The sequence below is a fragment of the Palaemon carinicauda genome, chromosome 9 (genome assembly GCF_036898095.1).
Source record: "Palaemon carinicauda isolate YSFRI2023 chromosome 9, ASM3689809v2, whole genome shotgun sequence".
Lineage (NCBI taxonomy): Eukaryota > Metazoa > Arthropoda > Malacostraca > Decapoda > Palaemonidae > Palaemon > Palaemon carinicauda.
Window position 1 is genome coordinate 148,342,618 of NC_090733.1, and position 18,693 is coordinate 148,361,310.

The 18,693-nt window shown below is 38.9% G+C and overlaps 1 protein-coding gene across 1 annotated transcript in view; it reads left to right on the forward strand.

Annotated features, from left to right (window-relative positions):
- The window catches only part of LOC137647255 (serine-rich adhesin for platelets-like), a 75,311-nt gene that overhangs the window by 15,062 nt on the left and 41,556 nt on the right, over nucleotides 1-18,693 (forward strand). Inside the window, 3 exon segments of the mRNA XM_068380649.1 lie at nucleotides 285-386; nucleotides 6,802-6,997; nucleotides 7,439-7,553. Coding sequence (XP_068236750.1) covers nucleotides 285-386; nucleotides 6,802-6,997; nucleotides 7,439-7,553 — 413 coding nt within the window.

The window sequence follows — 18,693 nt, forward strand, 5'->3', positions numbered from 1 at the left end:
GTATATGCGGTATCTGGCCGATAGTTGGCGCTAGTGGGCACACCCGCAACCTTCATAGCGATCGCTCGCGAGTTTTTTGTGTTTTTCTGTCGAGCCGCCGGAGGCTCAGCTATTATATATTCACCGGGTAAGTATATTCAAAAATTTATTTTATAATTAAAATATCATGATTTTAAGATGTAGAAACTACATTTTTACCAGAATGTAGGAATGAGTATTAGTAATTGATAGCATATTCTATATTTACTCATGAAATCTGATTTTTTCTTTTTGCATCTTTGCAGACTATAGAAGGCTTGAGCAATAATAAAACATTAGAACACCTTAACCTCTCTGGCAACTATATTTCACACATCAATGACCTTTCTATGTTAAAGAGTCTTAAGGTTAGTATGAACCGCAGTTTACAGATTTTTATTAAGGGTTTGTTTATCTCATGAATATATTTCTGTACATATTATCTGTTTTTGTGTAAAATATGGATTAATTATCAATTTCTAGTTAAAGTAAATTCCAAGCTTGTTAGAATGCTAGTTAGCCAAATTGTTGACACTTTATGCATATATGTTTATCAAAAATATAAGTGAGAAACCAGCAAAGGCATATAGAGCTTATATGAAAAATATACTCTCATTGTTACTCATGAATTGAAGACTGTGTACCTGATCACATTCAGTTTTGTAAGTGATTGGGTGTTGGTAGTGGATGGTATTTTTAGTAAAACTAGACCTATCTTATGTGGTGTTCTTGAGGGTAGCTCTATAGTTTTTTGGTCTCGCAAATGCTAAATGACGATTTGCTAGCTTTGACAGGTTCGTGGAATAGGTCAGGAACTGGTTTAGTGAATTAAGTTGAAGTTGAGTTTCCCCGAACATGGTTTTCTATAGATGATGTCATACCTTTCCTTCTTTTCATGATTAACCTGGCATAAGTAGTACTCTACTTGATAATTTTATATGTTTATCTACATTATTTGAACTATTTTCATCTTGAAGCTTTCTTTTTAATGTTATTGATAAAAAGTTGTTAATATTATTGTTATTAAACAAGTTGCGACCCTAGTTGTAAAAGCTGGATGCTATAAGTCCATGGGTTTCTTTAGGAAAATGTAGCTCAGTGAGGTAGATAAATAAATAAATGACAAGAGAAGTAATGAACAATTGAAATAACATATTTTAAGAACAGTAACAACATTAAAATAGATCTTTATTAACATACATACTTATACCAAGGCACTTCCCCCAATTTTGGGGGTAGCCGGCATCAAATAAATGAAAAAAATGGGACCTTTCCTCTCTATGTTCCTCCCAGCCTGACAAGGGACTCAACCGAGTTCGGCTGATACTGCTAGGGTGCCACAGCCCATCCTCCCCCGTTATCCACCATAGATGAAGCTTCATAACGCTGAATCCCCTACTGCTGCTACCTTCGCGGTCATCCAAGGTGACTGGAGGAATCAGTAGGGCCTACCGGAACTGCGTCACAATCGCTCGCCATTCATTCCTATTTCCAGCATGCTCTCTTGCCTCTCACATCTATCCTCCCACCCTCCAGAGCTTTCTTCACTCCATCCATCCACCCAAACCTTGGCCTTCTTCTTGTACTTCTCCCATCAACTCTTGCATTCATCACCTTCTTTAGCAGACAACCATTTTCCATTCTCTCAACATGGCCAAACCACTTCAACACATTCATATCCACTCTAGCTGCTAACTCATTTCTTACACCTGTTCTCATACTCACTACTTCGTTCCTGACCCTGTCTACTCGAGATACACCAGCCATACTCCTTAGAGGCTTCATCTCAAACACATTCAATTTGTCTCTCCGTCACTTGCATTCCCCACAACTCCCATCCATATATCACAGTTGGTACAATCTCTTTCTCATATAGAACTCTTTTTACATTCATGCCCAACCCTCTATTATTTACTGCTCCCTTCACTGCCCCCAACACTTTGCATCCTTCATTCACTCTATGATGTACATCTGCTGCAACAACACACCCCAAGTACTTCAACTGATCCACCTCCTAAAGTAACTTCATTCAACATGATATTCAACCTCCCACCACCTTCCCTTCCCTTCCCGTACATCTCATAACCTTACTCATACCCACATTAAACTTCCTTCTCTTACACACCCTTCCAAATTCTGTCACTAATCGGCCAAGCTTCTCTTCCGCGTCTTCAACCAGTACAGTATCATCCGCAAACAACAACTGATTTACCTCCCATTCATGGTCATTCTCGTTTCAATCCTCGTCCAAGCACACGAGCATTCGCCTCTCTCACTACTCCATCAACATACAAGTTAAACAACCATGGCGACCTCACACATCCCTGTCTCAGCCCCACTCTCACAGACAACCAATTGCTCACTTCATTTCCTATCCTAACACATGCTTTACTACTTTTGTAGAAACTTTTCACTGTTTGCAACAACCTTCCACCAATTCCATATAACCTCATCACATTTCACTTTGCTTCCCTATCAACTCTTATCATACGCTTTCTCCAGATCCATAAATGCAACATACACCTCCTTACCTTTTGCTAAATATTTCTTGCATATCTGCCTAACTGTAAAAATCTGATTCATACATCCCCTACCTCTTCTAAAACCCCCCTGTACTTTTAAGATTGCATTCTCTGTTTTACCCTTAATCCTATTAATCACTACTCTACCATACACTTTTCCAACTACTCTCAACAAACTAATACCCCTTGAATTACAACACTCATGCACGTCTCCCTTAATCTTTTATAGTGGTACAATACAACCAATCTACAGGAACCATTGACAACACAAAACACATATTAAACAATCTCACCAACCATTCAAGTACAGTCACACCCCCTTCCTTTAAAAACTCAGCTCTCACACCATCTATACCAGATGCTTTTCCTACTCTCGTTTCATCTAGTGCTCTCCTCACTTCCTCTCTTGTAATCTCTCTCTCATTCTCATCTCCCATCACCGTCACCTCATCACCTGCAATAGCAATTATATCTGCCTCCCTATTATCCTCAACATTCAGTAAACTTTCAAAATATTCCGCCCTCCTTTTCATTGCCTCCTCTCCTTTTAACAACCTTCCATTTCCATCTTTCACTGTCTCTTCAATTCTCGAACCAGCCTTCCTTGCTCTCTTCACTTCTTTCCAAAACTACTTCTTATTCTCTTCATATGAACAACCCAAATCCTGACCCGACCTCAGGTCAGCCGCCCTCTTTCCCTCAGTTACCTTGCGCTTTACTTCCACATTTTTCTCTCTATATCTTTCATACTTCTCTACACTATTACTCTGCAGCCATTCTTCAAATGCCCTCTTTTTCTCTTCCACTTTTACTTTCACTCCTTCATTCCACCATTCACTGCCCTTCCTCATGCTGCCTCCAACAAACTTCTTGCCACACACATCACTTACAATCCCAACCAAATTTTCTTTTACCAACTTCTACTCCTCCTCTAAATCACCAGTTTCTCTTACTTTCACTCTGTCATCTGCCATTTTCAACCTTTCTTGATATTCACGTTTTACCTCCGGTTTTATTAGCTCTTCAACCCTCACTAGCTCCCTTTTACATCCCCCCCACTCTATTCTTTCACTCTTTTGCTACAACTAATTTTCCTTCCACCAAAAAATAATCAGACATACCGTTAGCCATACCCTTAAACACGTGCACGTCTTTCAATCTTCCAAACATTCATTTAGTTATCAACACATAATCCATTAACCCCCTTTCTACCACTTCCATTTGCCATTCTTACCCATATATTTGTTTTTATCTTTCTTTTTGAAAAAGCTAGAGCTTATCACCATCTCTTGCTCAACACATGTCTACCAGTTTCTCACCACTCATTTTCACCTGGTACACCATACTTCCCAATGACACCTTCTATCTCCAGCGCCCACTCTAGCATTTAAGCCACCCATGACAACTACATAATTCCTTCTACCCAGTCCTTCTACACACCTAGTTAATTCATTCCAGAACTCATTCCGCTCTTCTTCACTTTTCTCACAACCTGTCCCATACGCGCTAACAAAAGCCCAACATTCCCTACCCAACCTAACCCTTACCCACATTAACCCAGATGATATCTCCTTCCATTCCACTTCTTTACATGTCATCCATTCACTCAGCAATAAAGCCACACCCTCTCTTGCTCTTCTCCTTTCAATCCCAGACACTACCAGTTATTTCACCAAACTTCATTTCACCCTTCCCTTTTATCTTTGTCTCACATAAAGCCAATATATCCATCCTTCTATTCCTAAACATACTTCCAATCTCACATCTTTTACTCTCTATCGTGCTACATCCACGTACATTCAGACAACTCATAACTAGAGTGCGGGGAGCTGTCCCTTTCCCCACAGCTCCACTTCTTTGATGTCTCACAGGAGTATATAGTACAGTACAGGAGACTGGGTTCCCTTACCCCTTGTCCCGTACCTTTTAGTCGCCTCTTACGACACGCAGTGAACGTTGGCACTACTGTATTCTAATTATTTTTATGCCCCAGCGGCCACTATAAAAAGACTTATGTCAGCCTTATAAACATGAAAAAATTCACGACAAGTTCGAACTATTGAGGTTCCATCTATTTAACAACAGTACAGTACCTGAATGGGAAGATCCTTCCACAACTTAGTTTAGCTGGAATATAACTTCTAGAATACTGTGTAATATGGAGTCTTGAAACATTGCCAGACATAACTTATTGTTAATGAGACTTCAAATATCTGCTAATGTGGTGGTATTAATGCCGAGTTATTCCGATATGTTGTTTAACCATTACAAGTGTATTCAAGTGCTGTGTCATATATGGATTTGTGAGTCTTTCACAAATGAGTAGTCAGCATTTTCCCAACAACTGACACTGTTGACCAGATATTAACTCGACTAAAATACTACAAAACAGCATGTTGTAACATAAGTAATAGCTGAAAATGTATTACATCAGCTGCTTCTTTGAGAGAAGATGCTATACAATTTGTGAGGTATAGAGGAGAAAGGTAGCTGGAGCATGCCATGAAAGTTTTGGGAAAGTTGCAAATATTTGATTAGTCAATTTGATGACCTGGCAGATATCAGTGCTTATTAGACCATATCAGCTTGTTTGGTCTACAAGAAAGTTTTCTTGCTAACAAATAGCAAGAATAGCCAAATGAACTCTTAAAATCTGAAAATTATTACACTATACATGGAAAGATACAGTATTGAACAAAATATATCAAAGTAAAAACTATGTAAGAAAAATCACACACTGAATTTGCAAGGACAGAACAAAATGAATAATGTTATTGAGAATTAATTTGTTTCGATAAAAATTAAACTAAGATTGCACAAATCAACATTATATTAGGAGAATGGTAATGTCACAAATGAGGTGAATACTGTATAGGAAGACCTAGATGTAAGAAAGTATTTGATTTTTAATAGTTGTCTATCATAGCCAATGATGGCATTTACAACTTTACCAGCCCTGGAACTCGATGGATTTTGGTCTCTAAACATTCATTTTATTGGATGATCTTCGGCTGCACCCCACTCCATGTATCCTACCTATCTCTTTAGTCACCCATCACCTTGTGGCAGCAGTTTTGAGTTTTTGCCTGTCTCTAGATATCCTCGTAATGTTCTCAAACTCTTGTTTAGATGGCAAGAAGGATTTCGTGTTTTTGTATGGAAAGATATTTATTGGAGCATTATTTGCTGCCCTTTTGCCACTGACTCACAACTCATCTTGAACCTAGTAAGCACTGGTTCCTCCAGAGTATTTACAGTACTACAAAAGCCAGTGGCAAAAAATCTTGAATCAGTCAACCAGCTTCAAATTCCTGCTGTAGACATTGAAGCAACTAGTGAAATAGGGAGGGTATCTAAAGATATAAATTTTTCCAGTCTTTTTACCATTACTGATGGTTTTGTTTGCATATACAGTATAGTAAATTAGAAAATACTGTAGTATGCTAGATTATTACGTTCCATCTTTTTTATGAAGTGAACATTAGTAAAAACAAACTCTAATTCTTTAGAAACTACAAATTTAAGTTATTTCTTTCTCTCGAGTATTTTTAATTAATTTTATTTGCTCATACTTAAAAAGTAATTTAATGCATTGTTTTCATTTTCTGTTTATATGTTTGATTAGTTTGCTGTTTGATAGTGATTGGGATATTAGCATAATTTTGACTTCTATTTCGTAAGGCAATACATTTTTAACAAGATATTTTTAAATTTAATGTATAAAATATAAATATTTGATTTGTCATATTGGAAATGTTGTGTTCAAATCACTTAAAAAGTGTACATTGATTGTAATCCATCAAGATTTTGAATCACCTTGCAAATTATCCGACAGATATTTTAGAGCCAATTATTGTAAGCACTCCTTATGATTACCAGCATCTACTTTATGACACTTATGATGTTAACTTGTCCCCTTAAAGGATGTGAAACATTTAAAGCCCTTTTCAAACGTGGAATATTCTAGTTATAATGCACTGATTGCACTGAAATTTTGTACATTACTAACTGTCGATATTGAAAGAATGTGTGGTATATGAATACATGGGTATTTATTTCTGTTCTTACATCGGTTTCATGAAAGGTAAAGATTGAGTACATAGATATTTAGGAAAATTATTCAATTGTATCAAGTATTGCAGTAACAGTTGTCATTATAAAATTACAGGTTGATACTTGTATGACACCATAGCAATCAGTAGTGGTTGAAATGAAACCGAAACTTAATCTTTAAAACTAAATGTGACCTCTCTCCTCACAGGAATTATTTCTTCATCGCAACCGAATTACAACGTTATACCGGTGTAACAAATATTTACCACCGGGACTAATTATTCTAACACTGTCGGATAATCAATTGGCTGATTTGAATGACCTCTCAAATCTTTCACACTTGAATCATTTAGAACAGGTCACAATTTTAAACAATCCGTGTTTGGACCCTCTGCAACCAACAGGTCAGTGAGCGTTAGCTGATAAAGGGAGTGATTTTGATTTAATACTTTCTTTTTTTTTTAGTTGTTTTGGCTGAGTAGACTAAAAAGCTTGCTCATTTCAGAATTAGTCTAGAGTAGCATAGAGGTTGGTTATATTTTATGTCAGTATTGTTTTTTCCTTACTAAAATGCATATTTTTTCATACTACACCAGTTTAGAAATTTGGCTTTTGATAAAGAAAATTGGCATCCATTTTTTATTAATTTTTTAAAGAGGCTAATGAACATAATAAGCATTTTGTTATTTATATCTAGTTGGAATTTTTGCTTGCTTGATATTTTTTTCTAAATGAAAGACAATTTTTATTACAAAATTTTTCATGAATTTTTGTTTCTGATAAAGATTTAATTGTATAATGTCCCCTTTCAAATTATAACATGAGTATTTTAATCTGCATTTCAGATGAGCTAGGAGCACCAATGGGGCCTCTACTTGCTTTCGATTATCGACCATATGTTATTAATTGGTGCCTTAATTTAAAGGTCTTGGATGGTTACAAAGTTTCACCAAAAGAGAGGTAGGTTAATTAAGAATATTCTATTCTTTGTTTACCCCTTTAAAGATTACTGCAAAAAGTAATTTTTTATACACATTTACTCATACCTCCCTTCATTATGTTTTGCTTCATGTTTACCTTACCAGTTTCAGTTTCTGATCTTTATATTCAGAAACTTGATTTCATGTAGATTGCTTTCTTTACTTTTCCCATATTTTACTTGTGGTCTATATATTTAATTAGCTTCCATCCTCATCCCCTGTTAAGCTTTTTTATCTTAAGTCATCCTGGATTTTACCCATCCATCTCTATATTGATCTCCTCCCCCTTCCCATCCACATCCAACGCTTCTCTTCCATAATCTTAATCTCATAATGGGACCAGAGTCTGTTATCTGTTCTCTTCTCTGATATTATCCCAACCTTTATTGTTCTTGTATTTATTATGCTGCATTTCTTGTCTTTATTCCACACATTCTCTTGTCATCCATATCCAACTTTTCTCACTGTAATTTATCACCCTTGTCTCAATCCCTTTACACATTCTCTGATAGCCTTTTTTTTCCACCAGGCCTGAATGCTGGTGTGTTATTTCCTGTGTCAGTGTCAGTCTTAAGTATCTGAATCTACCCCCTCGTTTTTAAATATTTAACTTAGCCGGTGAATATATAATAGCTGCTACTCAGCGGCTCGACAGAAAACATACTAAAAAAACTCGCGAGCGATCGCTATGAAGGTTGCGGGTGTGCCCACCAGCGCCAACTACCGGCCAGATACCACTCTTGCATGTAAACAAACCCTTCAATTCTTCTCTGTCGACGTTGACGACAAGACGTATCAATACTCGCTGTAGAACCTGGAGTTTTCTCAACATATTTGGTGAAGTACTTCATTTTGGTTTGAGCTTTCGCAGTGCAGGTGTTTTATCTTCATCTTAAATCTTGAACTCGTTTTTGGATAGATTTAATTTTTGATGACAAGAAAGAGAGTATTATTATTATTATTATTAAATGCTAAGCTACAACCCTAGTTGGAAAAGCAGGATGCTATAAGCCCAGGGGCCCCAACAGGGAAAATAGCCCAGTGAGGAAATAAGGAGATAAGGAAAAATAGAACATTTTAGGAATAGTAACAATATTAAAATAAATATTTCCTATTTAAAATATAAAAACTTTTAACAGAACAAGAGGAAGAGAAACTAGATAGAAAAGTGTGCCCAAGTGTACCCTCAAGCAAGAGAACTCTAACCCAAGGCAGTGTAAGACCATGGTACAGAGGCTATGGCACTACCCAGGAATAGAGAACAATGGTTTGATTTTGGAGTGTCCTTCTCCTAGAAGAGCTGCTTACCATAGCTAAAGAGTCTCTTCTACCCTTACCAAGAGGAAAGTAGCCACTGAACAATTACAGTGCAGTAGTTAACCCCTTGGGTGAAGAAGAATTGTCTAGTAATCACAGTGTTGTCAGGTGTATGAGGACAGAGGAGAATCTGTAAAGGATAGGCCACACTATTCGGTGTCTGTGTAGGCAAAGGGAAAGAACCGTAACCAGAGAGAAGGGTCCTATGTAGTACTGTCTGGCCAGTCAAAGGACCCCATAACTCTCTAGCGGTAGTATCTCAACGGGCGGCTGGTGCCCAGGCCAACCTACTACCCAAGTATGGACTTTCTTTGACTTTTAAATGGCCGACCCTTCCCTTAGACGGAAGTGTGTTTTAGGCTTTTAGCAATTATCTTATCACGTTATAAATTAATTATAGATTTTCCTCTATATATTTTATATCTCAACCGCCTTTATTAGGCCTCTTCGATTAGCTTTCCATTTATAATAAACATCAAAATAAATTTTAATGATTTGTTTATATGCGACCTTTCCTGAGAGTAGGCGGTCCTAACTTGGAAACCGAAGTTAAACAATCGTTGAGCCCTTTTCAATCGTAAATTACTTTTACAGAGCTAATGATTTAAAACTTATTAAATGAAATATTTTTAATAAATATTTTATGATAGTTTTTTTCTTTGAATAGTCTTCGTACTGTTTCAAAGATGAACTAACGTTTAGTTTATTTATACTACGCAGTTTGCGCTCTATCGTTACGATAGAGAGAGAGAGTATCACGGTTTCACTTTGCAGAAGAGTAAATCGATTCTGACGTTTTGTTCTTTTTTCTTTCAAAGCTTAAATGTTTTAAATACTATTTTAAAGGAACTTTTTAATTGAAAAACCTTTCAGTTTTTTCCTTTGGTCAAATAACCTGTTTATTGACGAAAGGTAAGTGGGCTCTTCTCTTCGGGCGAAATCAGAGAGAGAGAGAGAGAGAGAGAGAGAGAGAGAGAGAGAGAGAGAGAGAGAGAGAGAGAGAGAGAGAGAGATAGAGACGGGGGAGAGAGAGGAGAGAGAACGTTCCGATCTTTATTCTCGTCCCAAGCGAGTAACGTTGTTCTCGAGTCAGCTTTTTACTCTCGTCCCTAGTCTCTGTACGGGGAGAAAGGATAAAACGTTTTAAGTTTTTATTCTCGTCCCTAGGCACTGTACGGTGAGAGATTGAAAACGTAGTTTTGAATGAACTAGTGTTTAGTCTCCTTCCCAGCCACTGATCTTTTTATCTTAAAATATGTTTACTTTTTTCTTTTTGCTTGTTTTAATGTGCTTACATTATACGACTGATTTCGCAATTATAACCTTTTGATGAGGGTAGAATTGCATGCTTCAGGTAGAAATCAGTTTTTATTCATACCTAATGTGAATTGTTAAAAAATTCGATTTCAATGAAATAAGTGCAAAACAGAAAATCGTAGTGATAAAGTGATATTGCGCAAAGTGTTATCAGTGTTGCGACCGAGGGTTCGTCTGTTTGTGCCTGTCGTTCGCCTAGTCCGGGACCTCTTGCAAGCTCCCAAGCCCAGGGGAGAAGTAATGTCGTACGACTTATGGGTTCGAGAGGCCTTGATCAGCGAACAGACTTTCCCTCTATGGTATCAGGCGTATCTCACCAAGATCGCCCCTACCATTAGACGAGAGAGACGAGTTTCTCCTCGTCATCCGAAGGCTTTTCGCATAAGAAACCGTGGAACAAGGTTTCGAGGCCCTTTAAGCGAAAGTCAGTCCTTTCAGGACAGGTCCAGCGTCCTGGTTTTAACTATTAGGACAGCTCTGACACTATGCAGTCATCGGAAGACTGCTCGCCGCCTAAACAAAAACGTAACACAGGCTCCGAGAGTCTTTTTGTAGGCAAGGTTTTGCAGTCACAGACGTTACCCTCGTCTCTTACCGCAACCATTCCCGTTGTTCCTAAATGAGTTGTACGGCAAGACATGCAGAATAAGCTTGCCTCTCTTATGGAAGACTATTCTGCCGATAAGGTTCACGTTGATCCTAGCCGTTTATCTCATCGAGATCCTGGCCTTCAGCCGCCCAAACGAACCTTTGTGCGTCCTGTTGACGTTGGCGTAGCTAAGTCACGATATGTAGAGCCTCACTCGATGCGGTCACGTGTTGGCTTTCAGCCGCATTTGGACGTTAGGCTGCTTCCTAATGCTCCTGTTGACGTTCAGGACGTTCGCCAACCAGCGGAGTTGACTTGTTTTGACGCTGAGCGTCAACTACCGCAGTCTAGAGTTGTTTTGACTGCTCAGACTAGGCAGTCAAAACAGTCTCGAGTGGACGCCCAGCGTCCTACCGCACCTGTTGTTGTTGACAGTTCACAGACTGTTAAGTAGTTACATGACGTTGCGTCCTGGTCCGCTACTAATGCACCAGTGCGTGTGGACTCTGCGTGTCAAGCATTGCCACCACGGCAGGTCTCTCCCTTGCTTGAGACTCGGCTATTGTCGGACAAGATTCCTTCAGATGAGGAAGTTGCTATTCCCCCTCCTACTGATATTCCCTTGAGGACTCTGTCAGACGGAGAGGAGCCTAAAGCTGCTTAGCTCTCTATGGACTTTAAATAAATCATACTGATTTTTAAGGATCTTTGTCCGGATCTTTTTGTAACTGCTGCTCCTCGTTCGCCTAAACGTCAGAGTTTACACTAGGCCTAACTACTTCGAAGCCGTTGTTTTTATAAGCTAGTGCTCTCTAGCTCTTCTAAGAGAGCTTTACGTTTGCTAGGCGACTGGTTTATCACCAGGAGGAGTTTGGGGGAGACAGCCTTTGCTTTCCCTACTTTTAAGCTGGCTTATAGAGCGAGAGTCTGATATGACACTCATAGACTCTCCCTGACACCTGGCCATGAAACCCTCCTAGATTTTATGGTCGACTTCAGAGGTAGACCATCTCCTGTTAGGAGTCTTTTTTCGAGCGTTTGAAGTTTTGCTGTACAATTCTGTCATGCATAAACAAGGCTTTCTGGGATGGCTCCAATGATCTGACAGCCACGTTCTCTGCAGGAACAAGTTCCTCAGGGATGGCTCCAATGATCTGGCAGCCATGTTCACTGCAGGAGTACGTAAGAGGCAAGTGTGCTCAATGTGTTCATTGTCAAGACAAACTTCACGATGAAGTCTACCAGGCTGTCTTGACAGCATTAATGGAAGGCGGCTGGATGGTCTCTCTCGACCTTCAGGAGGCATACTTCCACATTCCTATACACCCAGATTCCCAATCGTTTCTGAGGTTTGTTTACAGGAATGTGGGGTACCAGTTTCGAGCCCTGTGCTTTGGCCTCAGTCCTGCTCCTCTCGTGTTTACAAGGCTCATGAGGAATGTGGCAAAATCCCTCCATCTATCAGGGATCCGAGCCTCCCTGTACTTGGATGACTGACTTCTCAGAGCATCATCCAGTCTTCGCTGTCTGCAGGATCTACATTGGACGTTGAGTCCCTACTGATCCCATCCCAGATTATTCTATATTTGGGGATGGAGATTCGCAGTCCAGTTTTTTTCGGGCTTTTCCGTCTGCCACCGATTAGAACAAGCCCTGCTCGAAGTCCAACTAATGCTGAAAAGATAATGTTTGTTCAGTCAGGAGTTGGTACAGTCTCGTAGGGACTCTCTCATCCCTGGAGCAGTTTGTCTCACTAGGGAGACTACACCTTCTGCCTCTCCGGTTCCATCTAGCCTCGCACTAGAACTAGGACAAGACGTTAGAGACGGTATCATTCCCAGTTTCCGAACCAGTGAAGGCATGCTCTAAATGGTGGGACAGCTATATCAGTCTGAGAGAGGGACTATCCCTAGCAGTCAAGAACCCAAACCACGCGTTGTTCTCCGACGCGTCGGATTTGGGTTGGGGTTGCGACCCTGGACGGTCGGGAATGCTCGGGTCTGTGGACCTCAAGTCAGAAGAGCATGCACATCAACGGCAAGGAGCTATTAGCAGTCCACTTGGCCTTGATGATATTCGAAAGCTTCTTCGAAACTAAGTGGTAGAGGTCAACTCAGACAACACCACAACTTTGGCGTACATCTCCAAGCAAGTAGGCACACACTCCTTCACACTGCTCGAGATCGCAAGGGACCTTCTCTTATGGTCAAGAATTCGAGGCATCTCCCTGTTGACGAGATTCATCCAGGGGGACTTGAACGTCTTGGCAGACTGTCTCAGTCGGAGGGGTCAGGTGATACCCACGGAATGGACCCTCCACAAGGACGTGGGCAAGAGTCTTTGGGCTACTTGGGGTCAACCCACCATAGACCTCTTTGCCTCCTCGTTGACCAAAAGGTTACCAATCTATTGCTCTCCAGTCCTAGATACAGAAGCAATCTACATAGACGCGTTTCTACTGGATTGGTCTTTTCTGGACTTATATGCATTCCCACCATTCAAGATAGTCAACAAGGTACTGCAGAAGTTCGCCTCTCACGAAGGGACAAGGTTGACGTTGGTTGCTACCCTCTGGCCCGCGAGAGAGTGGTTCACCAAGGTACTTCAATGGCTGGTAGACTTTCCAAGAAGTCTTCCTCTAAGGGTAGATCTGTTACGTCAGCCCCACGTAAAGAATGTCCATCAAAGCCTCCCCGCTCTTCGTCTGACTTCCTTCAGACTATCGAAAGACTCTCAAGAGCTCGAAGCTTTTCGAAGGACGCAGCCAGTGCGATTGCAAGAGCTAGGAGAGCTTCTACCATTAGAGTATACCAGTCGAAGTGGGAAGTCTTTCGAGACTGGTGCAAGTCAGCATCTGTGTCCTCATCCAGTACCTCTGTAGCCCAAATAGCAGATTTTCTTTTACATCTGAGAAAGGTTCGCTCCCTTTCAGCTCCCACGATTAAGGGCTACAGGAGCATGTTGGCTTCGGTCTTTCGACATAGAGGCTTAGATCTTTCCAACAATAAAGATCTCCAAGATCTCCTTAAGTCTTTGGAGACCTCTAAGGAACGTCGTTTGGCAACTCCTGGATGGAACTTAGACGTGGTCCTAAGGTTCCTCATGTCAGACAGGTTTGAGCCATTACATTCAGCCTCCCTGAAGGATCTCACCCTCAAGACACTTTTCCTAGTGTGCTTGGCTTCGGCTAAAAGGGTAAGTGAACTTCATGCCTTCAGTAAGAACATCGGCTTTTCTACAGAAAAAAGCCACTTGTTCACTTCAACTTGGTTTCCTGGCCAAAAATGAACTGCCTTCTCATCCTTGGCCTAAATCTTTTGATATTCCTTGCTTATCAGAGATCGTAGGCAACGAACTGGAAAGAGTATTACAGTAGGGTCCCGAATTACACGTGTTCTAATTACACGATTCCTCAATTACGTGATCGATAGTTTTCAAAAATTAATTTTCCTCTATCTGCGAGAAGCATTCTAAATCCGCGAGTCAAGCACCGCGAAGCGTAGGAAATCTATTGTTTTCTTAATTGTATTGGGGGGGGGGGGGTGATGGTTCCCCGATGTCTGAGAAGGGGGGGGGGGGGAGAATGTGAGAGAAAGATTTCTGTTCAAACATTTTAAGACTAGTTTTGGATGAAAAATGTTAAGGTTTGCCCATCTGTTGTGTGAACTTGTCGCTAGCCTAACTGTCCAACACCTATATGTATAATATTCCATATTTGTACTAATTAATTTTTATACTTACGTTGTGATTATGGTGAAAAATCCTTATTCATTAAACTTTAAATTAAAAACCATCAAAATAAAGACTATTTTATATCATGCTACTGCCAAACATGTCACCACAACCAAACCCATTACTGTTTGGTACGTTCCATCGCCGATCATAACGAACTCGCTAACCAATTTTAACATCTGTCTATAGGTTAACTTTTGCGGCAAAAGATATCTTACCAGGTACTATGTGATAATAATGTTATAATTAATGTTGTTTTTATTTATCCTTAGAAAATCAAAATATATGAAATATGAGCAATTTTGTTTCGTGTTGTTTTTTTTTTTCCTAAAAAAACGCCTTCTTAAAAGGAAAACGTTTTTTTTACGTTTCATCGTCGATCATAAACGCATTTACTCCTGAAAGTGATATTGAAGAGCTATTACTAAAGATGTTATTATAAATAAAGATTATAAATAGGTGGTAAAATATCTATAATTAAAGTGTAGCAGCATCAAGAAATGTTGGGGTTCGCCCTTTACATAAGAATGTACTGTAAATTGGATTAGACAGAACGTAGAAAAAATCAATTAGGGAAAAATCGGTATTCGATATCCTCTTCATCAGCATCGTCAATCGGGCTTTTTATTTTTTTTATTCTCAGTCGCTAACTAGTTATCGCACTGCCAAGATCTGCACACATTCCGATAATTCACATTTGAAGGTTTTCTGGGAGAGGATGGATAGAGAAAATACCGAACTATATAAAATGTTTTTTTAACCTGTTAAGCGTCACCCACGTGATAAACCGTTCACCACGATCTACTCGGTACCGCCTTCAACTGTATATTTCGTTCATGACTTTAATTGCCTTTTACAAGCCGTCAGTCTCGTGATGTTACTTTACTCGTATAGTAAGTATAGGATCACCACTTGGCAACACTCTCAGCATATGGGGACTGTGAATAGAAACTTATATGATGTCTGGCAACTATTTTTCTGAAGGTAGCTTGATGTTACAAAACTCTGGTTTGAACTGGTTTCCTATCAGTGCGCTCGGGCGTTCATGCATAAGTGGTTATTTGTTGTTCCTTTTGTAATGAAAGGTCTAAAGAGGAAGGTTATTTCTTTAGATGAAATAAATGATATTCTTGTTGTGGAATTTGATAATGATAACCTGTTTGATAATGAGAGCACTAGTTCTGAATCCTCCAGTGATGAGTATATTGAAGAAACAAAGTTTTCTTTCGATGCCGAAAGCGAAAATGACTTCTCATTACCGAATGACTGGACAACGAAATTTCACAACTATAAAGGGAAAGGAAATGCCGAGAGAGAGAGAGAGAGAGAGAGAGAGAGAGAGAGAATAAAGTGGATAAATAATGTACAAATGTATGACGAACATATTTGAAAACTATACAGGAAACGATATGAGAGAGAGAGAGAGAGAGAGAGAGAGAGAGAGAGAGAGAGAGAGAGAGAGAGAGAGAGAGAGAGAGAGAGAGAGACCTATCCCTTTCCTTTTGTTGCTTATCCAGGCGTAAGATTTACGATTGAAGATAAAAAGAACCCATTAGAATATTCAGTATTATGTAGCCATTTGAAATTAAATAATAGTAGTATTAATTGTTTTTTTACTCAACCATTTAATTAATATCCCTACTTTTAACTATAATTACGAATTATAAGCATAAAGAAATTATATTAACTTTGAAAAATTATCATTAGTGAAATGACCGCTCAGGGCAAAAAAAGCGTGATTATCGTACAGCAGCCTAGTGCACACTTGCGCCTACTGGCCGTGTTTACGTGTGGGAGTGTCATCATGGATATACAGTACTATACTGTAATTTTTAACTATTGCTAGATACGTACTGTATCAAACCTTGAAAACCCTTTTTTGTTTTTTGTATCTATAGGAAATAATTCTACATCATTCGGAAAATACTGAAAACAGTAAGCTATGCATAGTACAGTAGTAAATACTAGTCATAGAAAATTATCAAAACTTTAACAACTTTTTATTGTTTTATTTATCCATAAAAGAAATTTGGTACAGTATTTTATAAAAAAAATCTATAAGAAGGATTTCTTACAGTATTGTTAAGATAAAAGCTACAGTGTATATATATATATATATATATATATATATATATATATATATATATATATATATATATATGTTTTATATATATATAATATATACATACATACATACATACACACACACAGTGTATATACAGTATATATATAGCTAGAAAGCTAGAAATGGAGTGAAAAAAAAATTGACGGGTAGGTTGCTGTTTGCCGCCATGATGTGTTTCGAAATATACGAATTTCCAATTACACGAGGCCTTTCATCGACCAAATTCTCGCATAATTCGGGACCCTACTGTATGTCCTGTTAGAGCTCTTAAGTTCTATTTAGCTCGTACTAAGTCATTACGAGGTAAATCTGAGGCATTATGGTGCTCAGTTAAGAAACCTTCATTGCCTATGTCAAAGAATGCTTTGTCATATTTTATCAGATTTTTTTAATACGAGAAGCTCATTCTCACTTGAATGAGAAAGACCGATGTTTGCTTAAGGTTAAGACGCACGAAGTTAGAGATATAGCAACCTCCGTGGCCTTCAAGCAAAATAAATCTCTGCAAAGTATTATGGACGCGACTTTTTGGAGAAACAAGTCAGTGTTCGCGTCATTTTACTTAAAAGATGTCCAGACTCTTTACGAGGACTGCTACACACTGGGTCCATTCGTTGCAGCGAGTGCAGTAGTGGCTGAGGGTTCTACCACTACATTACCCTAATTCCAATACCCTTTTTAATCTGTCTCTTGAAATGTTTTTAATATTGTTTTTAGGGTTGTACGGAAGGCTAAGAAGCCTTTCGCATCCTGGTTGATTTGGCGGGTGGTCAAAGTCATTTCTTGAGAGCGCCCAGATTATGGGTTTGATGAGGTCCTGTTGTATGGGTTGCAGCTCTTGATACTTCAGCTCCTGGGAGTCTTTCAGCATCCTAAGAGGATCGCTGGGCTCCGTGAGGAAGACAGACTTACAAGGCAGAGTAATCGTCTAAGTCAGCTTCCTTACCAGGTACCTATATATTTTGGTTTTGTTATATTGATAACTGTCAAAAAAAAAAAACTCTTAGCTTATACGCTGTAAACTTAATTAACTCTGGTCTCTACCCACCGCCTTGGGTGTGAATCAGCTATTATATATTCACCGGCTAAGTTAAATATTTAAAAATGATATTTTAATTATAAAATAAATTTTTGAATATACTTACCCGGTGAATATATAAATTAAAGGCCCTCCCTTCCTCCCCAATAGAGACGCAGCGGGACGAAAAGAATTGAAGGGTTTGTTTACATGCAAGAGTGGTATCTGGCCGGTAGTTGGCGCTGGTGGGCACACCCGCAACCTTCATAGCGATCGCTCGCGAGTTTTTTGAGTATGTTTTCTGTCGAGCCGCTGAGTAGCAGCTATTATATATTCACCGGGTAAGTATATTCAAAAATTTATTTTATAATTAAAATATAATTTTTATTGTTTTTTTCTGTAAACTAACTTCTGTTGTTTGGTTTTTAATCAAATTCCTTTTCCCCTTGTTCATGCTACAATCCTTTGTCTTCCATAAACCCTTTCCCACCTTTAATCTCCTTTCTACTTTGTGGTGTTGCTACATAGGGCATTTTAATTGCAAAAATTATACTCAAGGTTACTGACTCCACCGTATCCGTACCCAGTCCAAGAGTTATGGATTCAGAGAGGATCCATGGCACAATGTAGCATAAGTGGAAAATTTTCCTTTATTCATACCTTAACTTTCACAAACCTAATAAGAGTAGGACCAGAAAAGTACACCATACCACAGAATGTACCTTTTGCAGCACACTGTAGATTATAAAAAGTTCTTTGCTGCATTCTTTCAGGACTAGCTGCATTGCTTTCTTCATCTGTTACCTTTGGTATCTTTTTACTTGCCTGTTCAGTTTTGCTTTACCTTGCTCAAGTATTTGCCTTTCATGTATTAGTAATTCTTCCTTGCAATTACTGAGAGAGTTTTGATGAGTAATCCAGACCTTTTTATGTTAGTATTTAATATTTGTGATGATAATGAAGCTGCAGCATAACTTGTGAAATTCACTATTTATTAGATGTATAGGTCCTGAATAGTTTAT